Genomic DNA, 13,811 nt, shown 5'->3' on the forward strand with positions numbered 1-13,811 from the left:
CCAAGTGTAACTGCCAAGGTCCACCCCTAATATCATTTTTAACCTGGTGGACAACAGTGAATAGGAAACCATGTTCTGGATACTCTAACTTGTGCCTAGCGAGTGCATTAGTCAAATCATTCCTCCCTATGGCATAAAGATGTTCATATACTCTCTTCCTTAACCTCCTCTCGGTTTTGCCTATATAGAAGGAGGGACATTTCTCACATAAGGCGACATAAACTACCCCCCTAGATTCACAATTATAATTACCATTAATAAAGTAATTTTTCCTATTAATGTTAATTTTATTACCAGGGAGGATAAATTTACATTGTGGGCACATTCCACATTTTCGCATACCCACGGCCTTATCTTTACTTTTGACCTTAGTCTTTTCTACAAGATTTTTAAGATTAACACCCCTTCTATATGTAAATGTTGGGTGTGTGCCTAAAACTTTAACTAAGCCCCTATCCTCTAGGATGATACTCCAATTCTTGATTAAAATTTCCCTAATTATTTGATGGTCTGTACTGAATGTAAAAAGAAAATTAATCCTAGGTAGTGCCGTGGTAGCATTGTTTGTATTGGCATTAAGTGTTCTATCCATCGTGCCACCACCTAACAGGGGCAAGAAGTGTCCGTTGCTTCTTTTGACCTGCACTTCATCCATCATCTGCTTTATTAGATAATCAGGATACCCTCTACTCAAAAACATTTTCCCTATATTATCACATTCCTTAATGAAATCTACCTCATCTGATATCATCCTGGCAGCCCTAACAAACTGCCCCTTTACTACACTTCTTTTTTGATAAAAGGGGTGACAACTTGAAAAGTGAAGGTAACTGTTTGAACATGTTACCTTTCTATAAATCATAGATTTAAACTTGTTGTTTACTTATTTTTACATCTAAGAAGTTTATTTCATCAACTCCTATAGAGTACGTAAACTCTAAGAAGTCAGTCATTCTAGAAATGCTGTCTATGAAGTCAGATATCAGATTAAGGGGCCCTTTCCAGATAAAACACATGTCATCTTGGTACCTAGTATACCAAGTGATGTGTTGTTGATACATTTCATTATTAAACAGCAAGTGACGTTCCCAAAATGCCATTACACTGTTTGCAAAACTGCACCCACAGGGTGAACCCATAGCTATCCCGGTATTTTGAAGAAAAAACTGGTTCTTAAACACTAAAAAGTTATTTGATAATACCAACTCTAAAAGAGTCTCCACTACATACATCTCCACACTAGTGGCATTTTTGGCCAACATAAAATTTCTTGTCCAATCGATACCCAATTGGTGTGGAATGACTGTATATAGATCTTTCACATCTACTACTAGGAAGACATAATCCAAGTTGTATTCAATTTTGTTTATGTTCTCCAAAAAATTCCAGGAATCTTTACAGATCTGGGGTTCATCCTGTATCAAAGGTTTAAGAATCCCATCAACATATTTGGCACACGTATAAGTGATAGACCCTCTTCCATCCACTATTGGCCTAAGTGGGGGATCTACTAGATTTTTATGAATTTTTGGTGTGCCAAATATGGTAGGAATTTTAGGGGCTGGCATGGACAAAAAATGAAAGGTGTTACAATCAATACTACCTTCCAGAAAGAGGTCATCCAGAACACCCCTAATTTTCTTATAGGCTGCATGGACCTCATTCAAGCCAGATTTCAAATAGGTGTCAGACTGTAAATGTTTCAACATCTTGCTTTCATACAGATATTCATCCATAAACACCAAACCCCCTCCCTTATCAGGCTTCATGACTCTAACTTTACATTCATTAAGAAGTGAGATGAAAGCTAACTCATCTTTTAAAATATTGCATCTCATTTTAGAAAAATGATTATTAGTTAGTCTAGCCTTTATATCTATGTCACATAGTTTTTCAAAAGTGTTTAACACACAATTTAATGGTGGATTAAATACACTTGATACTCTAAAGGTGTTAAAAAGTACAGGAGTATTCCCTAATGAAACTGCCAAGTTCAGCTTCCTAACATACAGCTTCAGGTCAATAATAGTTTTAACTAGTTCACCCCTTCTATCTGGAATGAACGACAGTCCTTTTGAAAAAAAGTCAATCAGAGGTTGATCTACAGACAGAACCGTATAATTATATATCTTAAAGTCACCATTTTGACTTATAAGAATCTTAGGTCCTGTCATTAGAGGGAATATCATCTCCTCCGTTGATTCCCTCTTTTCCTCCTCTGTGCTTGACCCCTGTTGTTTGTGCGGGTATTGTTGTTGTTCTGCCTGTTCTTGCCCCTGGAAAAACCCTGGTCTCTTTCATCTGGAGCAAGTTCTTGATTTTGATTTTGGCCTTGTGCATTGTTGTTGTTATTATTGTTATTAGCTAAGCTCCTAATACGTTCACTTCTACGAACCGGAAGCTGTTCTTGATTACTGTTATCATCAGGGGTGGTGACTGTATCATTAAATACCCCTCTTTTGATTAAATGATGTCCCACTATTGGGGGAGGGGGATAGGCTTTGTTATTTTCATAATCATAAATATCTCTATCCGTTTTCCGTTTTTTATTAGCAACAAGTTTAGAAATAGATGCTTCAATACTTGAAAAAGTTCTCAAATAGTCATATTTGTATCTTGCAAAATCATTGTCCTGTAATAAGCCAGACTCCAATACTTCTAACTCTTCTTTAAGTCCTATGATCTCCGAACCATAGAAGTTGATCAGTGATAACAAAAAGTCAAAGCCCTGTTTATCAAACAGGGTTAACAGTTCTTGGTGGTATACAGAATTGTTAACCAAACCTGCAGGATAACGCCACTGGCGTAAACCCTTAGGAATTACCTTCTTAGAAATACATTCCTGCAGGTATGCAACCTCAAGTTGCAATTTCTTACACTTAAACAGTTTCTGATCAAAAATGTTCAATTTATCAACAAAATTACTCACCGAGCCTTCTCGGTTCACAGAACTCCCGTCGGAATTATTAGAAAGGCCAAAGAAGTCTTTTTTACTCAAAAAGTTCGCCATTGAAGGTATGGCTGTAACATTACTAGCTCCATTCGTTCTGTCAAGCAACTCGTTACCTTGTTTGCGAGTTACCTCTCCCCTACTCCTTCGTATACTTCTATTAGCATCAGGCTGGCTGGGTGAATCATTCAAACAAATTACAGGCTGGCACTTCCGCTGATTCCCCTGGTGCGCTCCTGGAGAAGCATTCGCCTTTTTTATGTTGTTTTTGAAGTTTTAAGTTTTGTGTATTTTGGTAATTTAATCAAAACACTGTGTTTCAGAAATAGCACTTTTCCTTCAAATTTACCTTAAAAAGCAGAAAGACAAATACATTTTTAATAAAGTATTTTTTTTCTTTTCTTTGAATAATGGTGACTTCTGAGGTTGTTATATTAAATAACAGGTAGTGTGGATGTACAGCCACTATACAGGGGAAGGATGCTTTCCCTATACACACACACACACACACACACACACACACACACACACACACACACACACACACACACACACACAAGCACTTTTAGACAGAAATCCAGTCACAATCTTTTGACTTCAATTGTGTGTATTTGAGGAGGAATATATGGCATTTTAGGAGACTCAGTAGTGTCACCTAGTAGGGTCATGGACTGGAACTAGAGAAATTAGCAACAGACCCAGGGAATTATATACCCATAAATCTGACCAGCCTCATCTCTAAAACCATTGAACATATCATCATGGACCTCATAAATAAAGACATAGGCAACCTCCAAACCTTGGATCTGACCCAATTCAGCTTCATCAAGGACAGATCCAGCCAGTTAAACTTGGTGGATTTCTTTGAAAATGTGACCAGGGCCAGTGACAAGGGCAGATCTGTGCACACAGCATACTTTAACTTGGCAAAAGCCTTTGACACAATCTCACACTCAGGCATTACCAATAAACTTAGCAAACTGAATGTAAACCCCTTTGTTGTAAGATGAGTTGCCAGTTAGCTCACAAACTGGTCACACTGTCATAGTGGGTGACTCCATATCAACCAGCAGACCTGTCACCAGCAGGGTGCCACAACGGTCACTGCTGGGCCTCCTACTGTTTGGTATATACTTCTGAGAAGTTCAGGCCAAAACTAAGAGACTGTGGCTGACAAAGTTTGCAGACGACTGCAAACTGGGTGCAATTATTGAATCCCCAAATGATATGAGTATACTTCAGGAGGGTCTTATGCAGGGTCTCAAACTGAATGCAAATAAATACATCATCATTCCCTTTGGTAAAAACAATGCCCATTCACACTATCAAATTAACAATACCCTATGTACCTATAAAGTGGTAAGAGATCTGGGATCACAAGTAGACTGGAACTTTAACTTTGACCACCATGTGTCTACTGTAGTAAGGAAGGCTTTCTACGTTGCATGCTTGATTAGCAAAGGCATCACCTCTAGAGCAAAGGAGGTTATAACCCCTCTATACTCATCACTTATCAGGCCCGTAATTTAATCAGGCCCTTTTGGCATGTACCTTACAAAGCACCTGCAGCAATTGGAGAGACTTCAGAGGTTTCTAACTAAGAAGATCAAGAGACTCCAGCATGTACCTTTCACAAACCGACTAAAGTCCCTATCACTATACTCAGTATCGTATAGACTTCCTAGGGGAGATTTATATATGGCTAACAGAGAAATCTCGGTCCCAAACCTAATGAATTTGCTGCACATCCATAAATCAAATGGGACTAGAGTTACCAGTTCCAGGGACCTATATATGGCCTGCAACCTGAATAGGATGTGCTAGAGGGACAGATTTGTCTACCAGCGACTGTCACTTCTTTGGAATAGGCTGCCAATTTATGTGAAGCAGAGCACCTCTATGACACTGTTCAAAAGGAACTTGGAAGAGTGGATGGGGCATCATAAATTCTTACCAGGGATAACCCTACAACCCTCCTGGACATAGGCAGTCATTGCTAAATACAATCCTGGGTACTGACTAGAGTATCTATGGTATATCCTTGGGATGAAACAGCTAGGCTTGAAATGCCCTCCTGGTCAATAGTCTAGTAACCTCCTATGATCCTATGAAACCATGGAATGCTGTGAATAGCAGCCCAAGCATTAGGGATTAAAATAGTAAATGAAAGTAACAAAACAAAAACAGCTGAGTATATTCGTGTATGGCTTGTAAGCAGATATGTTTATTTGAATGCTGTGGCATTTGGTGTATTCAACACAGTTGTACCATTAGCTTTTTCGATGTGAGCATTTTGATATATCTGTAATATGCCGTCAATTCATTTTAGACATAATCTGCTGAGCTGCAGGTATATTTTCAACCTCTGTCCAAATATTTATCTGAAACTTAAACTTATCATCTGTTCAGACCTGGGCAAGTACCCTACTTTGAGCAGTCAGTATCCCTGGGCTTTGGAGGAGAGAGGTTAGCTTAATGAAAATGTCCTTGGCCTTTTAGGAGTCCCTGAAGCTTCATATTAGTTTTTGCAGAAGGGCTGTTTTCAAGGGAACTACATCTGATCACCAGGGGTAAGATGGAAAGTTTAGATTTGTACACAAAACTTTCAAGCTGTTACCCCAAAGCAAACTTATGTATTAAAATTTGTTGTAAGCATTTAACCATGTATATAATACTATAGTAAGCTTACCTTCACCAGCTTTGCTGGCTCATTTATTCCCATTTTATATCGTCTGCATGTTGATGATAGAGGAGATGTTGCTCTTAAGATGGGTAAACTCACACACTTTGGAAATTCTAACAAAGGAGCACCTTACGTACAAATATAACTGCTAAAGGGATACAAGATGATTCCAATACAGCTAACAAGAATATACGCGCAGTATGCAGGCAGTTCTGTCTGCAAAGTGCAGCCAATAATGCATAATGTTATTCATCTAATCTTTGGATAATTATTTCAATATTCTTCCTCCTGCTATTTCTGGGGACAAAATGTGGACTAAATGCTGTACTTTTTTGAGGATTCTATAATACAAGATACTAAATATGTACTAATGAATGATTTGTTATTGTGAGTATATTGTAGCTGAATGTTAATGTACACTATCTGAATGTAACTGCTGTCTCTGCCACCTGGCTTGGATCATGGCTGAAAATGGAATCTGGACCAGTTTACTTACATGGTTAACAAAAATAAATAAATAATTCCTCTTCATAAGTATTTGTATATCATAATTTACAGTCAATCTGTGCTTGACTACACCCATGCTGATCACAGACTGACTGGGATACAATATATATTTTGTTTTTGTAATCAATGGAGTAAATCCCTAGACATGCTTTTTGTGTTATATTTTACTGTAGAATATGTGCTTAGGTGATTTACAGCTAAATATAAAGCTCATGTAAAAGCTTTGTATGGATAGGTGATTACCACAGTTGTAAGCGAGACTTTTTCTTGTAGACTGAAAGATGTTCAGTGGAGATAGTGATAAGAAAGTTGGATAAACTGGTACCCATTTAGGCATCATACTTCATGATTAGTACAGATCTGCTATGTTGCCCAGCTTGGACATTTCTGGTAAATTGTACCACAGTTATACATGAAGAATTATACAGTAATCTGTTTTATTGTACATATGAACCTGTAGAATTGTTTATTTGGTGATCTGATAGTTCTCCTTTGATGACAAAGATGTCTTTTTTATACATGAAGGCCATGGGGTGACAAATTAACACTGTCTTATTAGTGCTGTAAACAAGAAAGAAATATCTGACATCTAAACAGTCAGAATGGAATGATAAATGCAATGCTGTGTTTTTGGAATTCAGCAAAGAATATTAAGAAAACAGTTTTCTTCCACTCTGTTGGTGTTAGTAAGTATGATATTCCTCAATGAACTTGTTGTTGATTTCTACTTTAAATATTTGTGTCTTTAAGGATTCTGCATCTTCACAGCAGATTAGGTGGTCAAAGTCCCGTTCCATCACTCCTATCATCCGCAGACCATCTCCTCAGGCTTTTGAGATTTTACACCACTACCTTCAGAAACATGGCTTACGACTAATAGACCTTTTCCGCAGGGCCAAAAAAAACAAGAAAGGAAAGATGACAAGAGAAGAGTTTCAAAAAGTCATCCTGGAGGTATATAGATATGTGAATAATAGCCATTATCATAGTGCTTTGCATAGTTTTTATTTACTTGCATGTAGGTAGTTACCGGAAGTTGATGTTTACCACATTAATTATCGTTCTTTGATTTGCCCAAAGTTGTAAGCATTTTTCTTCATAGTTTTCTTTGCTTCCTGTAGATTTGGGAACTTAAGTGCTAAGTTAGTTTAGTGATTTGTGATAAAATATACTGGTCATCAGAGCATGCTTTTTTCACATGGATTACTGTGCAAATGCAAGCCAATACACTAATTTACCTTGGCATTAGAAGTATGGCTTGCTGTTGCCCTTCTGAAAAAATGCATACGCCTACTATGAATGCTATCCCGCTGCTCAGCTTTTTTGATTAAAATGTTGCAGGTTCAATGCCCATGGGTGAGTTATTGCTGAAGGACATAAATGTGGGGAAGAAATTGTCCTTAGTGTCAAAGACAGGTGTTCCTCAAAGATGTCTTCATATTGATTACTGTGCCAACTTTATTAATGCTTTACTTATATTTTTTAATTACAAGTCATAACAAAAAGCAGATGAAGAGGAAAAAACAGAGTGTGCAGTAGTGACAGCTTGAAGTATTATTTGTAGTTGCAACCCAGATGGAAAGTAACAGACAGATGTTCATCACTGGAGCACTGTTGCAGTTGCATAATGCTGTATGGGATGTATCCTACCAAGAAATGGACATTTGGAGAGTGTGCAAAAGCTTTTGGTTGCCTTTCTCATGCATCGCACATAGAAGTGTGTTGATGGGCTGGTATAAAAGGAGACATATGGGCAACAAATTTAGAACTTTCTTGATGTTGAAGAGTTCAGTCGGACATTTTGTCTCCTCTGTGGCTTAATTTCTGGTGGTTGCTTTGTATGTCAGCTTTCTGGGCAGATAAGTACCCCTTAAGGGACCTTACTTTATTTTTTGACCAAAAGTTGTAGAAATGTTTTTATTTTATCTAGCTGAAAGGGAAAATGAGTGTGTGGTAGACAAGTTTCCCTTTCTTTCACCCCAAAGACCATTCACAGTCAGCTTAATAGCCTTGATCTTGGTCCTTCATGGCTGCTGACTCCTCTTCATTGGAAATCCTCCTTCAGGTAAAGAAAAAGAAGAAATACTGCTAAACAGTACACTGAATGAACCCTTCTTTTGACTTTGTTTTCCTAGTCTGGGACTGACAACTCCACTTTCTTTTCCTGTCTGGAACTGACAAATCCACTGTGCCCATCATGGAGCCCTCAGTCCGATCTTCCTGACTCCTCTGGTATAGATCTGTGGGAAGCAACTATGGGCCAGGCATGTCCACTAATACCAGATGTCAGGTAACTACCGAGAAGAGAAAAGACTGTTTTCTTTTGTCTGAATTGTCAGACAGTAGCTTCAGAACTTAGTAAGAGAGAAGGTAGCAGTCTCACTCATGCAGCTCTGGATGTCTGATGCATCCAAAACAATTAAGCTGGACACTCCAAAGACAAAATCTCAAAAAGCAAGCGGCTTTCCTCACCTTTCACTATAACTAATGTCAGGATGTTCCAAAATGAATGGTACAATTTTGCAGAAGGGCTTTTTAGAGCTTTTCAGTCTGTACAATACTTAACACCAGTTTCTTCTCATTCTGAGAGGAAAAGGTTCCCCCTCTTCTTCTTCTGAGGAAGAGCTTCTTTCAGATTAAGACGTGGAAGGGCTAGATTATGCATCACACAACTCCTCTCCAGTCTCATATGAGCCAAAATCTGAGGAAAATATATGACCTAAATTGCTCAATTCATGCCTTCCTTTAAACCTCACTCCTCCTCCAAAACATTATTCTATATATGTTGTTCCCACAATTTCCATTGTTTCCATGTAATTTGTTCCTACCCTTTTTCTAAATATCCCACATACAGTTCTTTTATCTTTGTTACAATATTCTATACTTCAGATACAGTTGGTTTAGACTTTAGTTTCCATTTTCTAGTAATTGCTTTTTTTTTGGCAACCATCGGAATGAAACTTGACAAAACATTACTATGTCTAGGCAATTTAGATTCTGTATCCCAGCTCAAAAAATATTTTCTTAGTTATATCCATTTGCTTATATAATATTGCTGACAGTGTACTTTGTTGGGAAATTGTAAAGTCTGCCAACTCATCACACTGCCAAAATGTATGCTCCCAGTTACCTCTTTCTTCCCTATTACACCTCCAACATTTGCCATCTACACAAGAAAAAAATTATTTGGAGTCTGCTTGTGTTTAAAAATGCCTATGCAACACGTCTGAGCAAAAAATCCTAACATTTCTAGACTTTTTTGCATATTTGAGAGCCGTACATATGTTCTCCCATTGTTTTCTTCTGAATTGCTTAGCCGGTCTCTCTTCCCAATCATTTCTGACCTCTGATTGATTCCTACAGTGATCATGCAATATTTTATATGTCCTACTAATTTCCCTTTTTAACAGCAGCTTCTTTTGTAGATTCTTTTGTAGATTCAACTAAAAACTCTACCACTCTACAAAGCTCCAAACTGCATACATTTAATGCATTATTAGGAAAGTATTAATTCCATAGATATCTATTTTCTGTTTCATCAATAATAGAGATATGTCAAAGATCTGCCCTACAGAAATTGCTGAAAACATAACTGATTTTTGTCAATATGAGGTCAGGTACAAGGAGAATATGACAGTATTGATACAGATGCTAACAGGTTAAAGCAGCATACTTCCAAACTAAACAAGTCCAAAATATGCACATTATATTCTAATGCCAGACAGACTGAAACCTAATGTAGAAAGTCAGAGCAGTTGTGAACGTTGGGGATCGGCATAGTGGTTAATGTTTTTATGTTATAGATAACAGGTACATGAGTTGATTCTCATCAAACAAAAATTGGGATGGCTTAAATGGATTTTTTTGTTGGTTGTATTTGGTGGTGGGGGGCTATATGTATATATGTGTATACCTGGAACAAATAACATACAATATGCAATATGTGGGCCTTGTAATGAAATTACATTTAATTGTATATATTTGCACAAGGTTTTGCAGCGCTTTAGCTTTAAGGCTTACTAGCAGCTTATAGGGTGACTGTTGATTGATGTGAGTACAAAAAGCCTTTGTAAATTAAAAGATACATTCTGATGAAGTCTCCGTTGTAAGGAGATGAAAGCGCTTAATCAAACTGTTCTATGGTATGGTTTTTTGGTTTGTGCCTTTTATTCGTATGTGCTGAGTTGGTGGAATAAAGTCTTTGAAACCTCCGAGTTGCCTGCCTGTCTCTACACTACAAGGATACCCTTCATTGTGCCGGAGAATATTTTCTATTTTTTGTTGGCGCTTCGCTTTTGGTTATGGCTTAAAATGTCTCACAAGTCTTACCTATGAATCAGTAAGTCCCAAAACCAGAAGACATATGCGCATTATAAAGGTTTCTAGGATTGATGCAATATATTGCAACGTTTGTAGCTAATTAGACTGAGATAACTGTCTCTTGGAAGATGTTTAACAGCAAGATGTAGGTTGGGAATGGAGCTAAAAAAAGGCTTTTGAAATACTTAAAATATATAGTTACAATATACTTTAACATTAAATAAAGTGCCATGATGTAAATAAAAAAAATGTGTTACAAGTAGATTCCACTCAAAATGTTGTATGAGCTGTGATCCTACAAGGCAATAGACCAGTTGCTTATGGGTCAAAATATTTATTGATGCATAAAACAGACTCATATCGAAATGGAACAGATATTCTTTGGACAATTTTGCAGCTACCAGTGACAGATGAAAAACTAAAAGAATTTCACAGATGTGCTGACATTGATTTGGACATGCAGACACTGAAGCTTGGAACAATGAAAGGATAGGAAGACCAAGAAATCATTAGTAAGGAAAGAAATTCAGTCTTACTTTTTCTTTCAAGTAGAAATAATTTGCATCCAGGGCTTAATTTTCAGAAGTGACAAAGTAATATTTTCTAGTCAGTAAAGAAAACAAATGATTGAGAGGATACGTGTCACATTTGGGAATATAAAAATGCAAAGAAAGAACAAAAAAATCTGTATTGACAAGGAATGTTGACCCGGAATAAGTAATACAGAGTTGTGCCACCTGCAGTATGTAGCTTAACAACACCCAAAGCAATATTAGTATACCCCATTCCATATTGTCCATGGAGTCAAGTGGCCATTGGTTTGTTCTGCTCTGAAGAAGCCGTGTGTCTTATATGTGTGGCTTATTGTTCCAAGATTCCAGAAATAATCACATTGGCAGGCATCACAAGTGAAAGCATGATTAGTGTCTGTATTCTAAAGACAATGGAATAGCTGTTGTTGCCTTATCTGACAATGATGTTGAATACAAAAGTCAAGAATTCAGAAAATTTGTAATTGAATGGGAATTCATAAATATAACTTCCAGCCCATGTGACTTTAGTGAACAAAAACAAGTAAAGGGGGCCACCCAAACAATGCAAAGTCTCATGAGAAAGAGCAATAGCAAAAGCAAAAGCCATGAGAATTGCCATCTAATAGTTTTGAAATAAAGCAATACTCTTTTGCAAAAACCTGAACTCTTATCAACTTATCTTTTAATAATCTGAACTCTTATCAACATATTTTTTAATGGGCAGAAGGTTGAAAAGCAGATTACCTACTTCATCTGCATTAGTGCCCCATTAAATAGTGTACCAAATGATATTTACAAACAAGTAAATGAAGTTAAATATTCATCTTGCTGATATTTAGCTATAGCTTTTCATTATTGGGCATCACAGAATAGTCTGTGCCTGTCAGAGCCATGTTGCTAAATGTTGTTTTACAGTTAAACAGTGTGCCAGATAACATTTGTAAAAAATGTAAAATAAAGTCCTGGCTTCATGGAATAGATAGATAAAGCCCTGACTATTATTCATATGATCTTCTGGATCTCATTTCCAACCTTGCGGGAAGTTCAGGCATTGGAGAAACCAGGCAGGCGAGGATGGAGGTGAATAGCCAGTGCTGTCTTTCCCATTCTAGTAGGATAGTGATGATTTTACTTGTGACATGAAGACACCTCTCTGAGGAAAGGAGTCTTATGGGCAAGACTAGGTAGGACATATATTTTATTCCTGGCAAACCACATAAATGGTAACCTTCACTGGAAATGTGCAGGACTATATACATCATCAGGGGAAGGCATTGCATACCCTCACACCTGTAAGCATGGATGTTGCTGCTAGGAAAAGGGATTAGAGACATACAATACAAAACCCCTAATGGCTGCCTAGATCATGGTCTGTTGTGACCAGCCATTGCCCCACTAATGAAAGATGTCTGGCTCATTGCTGAAAGGCTAATGACTGGTAGGCAGCAGGGATAACGAGACTAAAAATATAAAATAAAGTGAAATATTCCTTTTGTTTAAACAGTGCATGGAATTATGTTTGCAAACATCAGGCATTACATGATAGCACTTTATAATCAAAAGCCAAACAATGTTGCATTATGTTGCTTCCCTGTTAAAAATTGCATAAAATTACACTTACAACTGTGTAAAATAAAATGAAATATTTCCCTTGCATATATTTCATTTTGATGTCTTAGAAGCAGGCATCAAAGTGTAGTGCTGCTCAATTAAAACCATATAGTTTGCTTAACATAGTAGAATTAATGCAGCGTTTAGGTGCTAAGTGGATATGTGGACTCTTAATTATATTCTACACAGCAAAATTACACCTCTGTAGTAATTCTGCTTTTCCATGGACTAAAGCTTGCCAATCAAAACCATATTGCTGGATGTTACATTCCTATTAAATACTACACCAAAAGATACTTATGAGCTTGTAAAATAAAGTGAAGCATTCCTCATGCTTTCATTGTGTATCATATAATAAACACTTATTCCATCACTCCATTACACCCTAATGCAAGACTATCAGTACTTTGCAAGTTAACTTTTGGCATATGGGAAATGCTTGTAGTTCCTTCCTTCATCTTCTGCATCTCATCTCCAGGCTTGCGGGCAGTGGCATTAGGCCCATAATAATGTGTGATATGCTTCTAGTTAACTCCTCTGTGTCCCCCTTTGGAATTTTCACTGAACTGCCTTTACACTCACCTATAGCCTTACCCATTCAGTACCAGTAGTTTTTGTAGTTTATTCCGTTTGAGAGATGTTAACTGTAGCCATCAACATGAAGCTTACACCTGCAGTGTTATGTCAGCAGGTTATTAAACATTTCCCTACAACACCTGAAGCAATGTAAAAGTCATTTTCAGAGCTCTGTTCATTTTTACTTTTTGGTAGCACTTTATGTCTGTTGGGGTTGTGTATGGTGCATTAGACAAGGTTATATACATTGGGTGGATGTGCTATGCCTTCCTTTGCCTGGCTACCATGTACATTGTTACATTACTTATGACTGAGCACATGCTTTTACAGTGATATATAAGGTACTGTGCATGGATATGAGGGTACAGTATAGGGTTCTTGCTATACAGATTGTTGTGTGTGTTGGAAGCAGTCTGGTTAAGTAGACAAATGAAGGCTAAGGGAATCAAACCATGTATCACAGGAACTACAGCTCACAGCCTTGGCCTTCTGCACCAACTGTCAGGCATAAAAAGTAATTTTGGGTGACAAAAGCTTCAGAGATTTCTTGACATTGAACTGTGCTGTCTGTGTGGGTTTCATGGAACTAAAGGTTGGGTAGTGATCTTGATAGTCTGTGCAGATAAGTAAC

At 37.4% G+C, this 13,811-nt stretch overlaps 1 protein-coding gene across 2 annotated transcripts in view; it reads left to right on the forward strand.

Annotated features, from left to right (window-relative positions):
* The window catches only part of EFCAB12 (EF-hand calcium binding domain 12), a 1,195,865-nt gene that overhangs the window by 412,463 nt on the left and 769,591 nt on the right, over positions 1–13,811 (forward strand). For both annotated transcript variants that reach the window (XM_044078632.1, XM_044078631.1), the window contains exon 3: positions 6,891–7,094. In XM_044078632.1, the coding sequence (XP_043934567.1) occupies positions 6,891–7,094 (204 nt within the window). The remainder of the gene's footprint in view (positions 1–6,890; positions 7,095–13,811) is intronic.

The sequence above is a fragment of the Protopterus annectens genome, chromosome 7.part1, assembly GCF_019279795.1.
Source record: "Protopterus annectens isolate FY-2018-M chromosome 7.part1, PAN1.0, whole genome shotgun sequence".
Taxonomy (NCBI): domain Eukaryota; kingdom Metazoa; phylum Chordata; order Ceratodontiformes; family Protopteridae; genus Protopterus; species Protopterus annectens.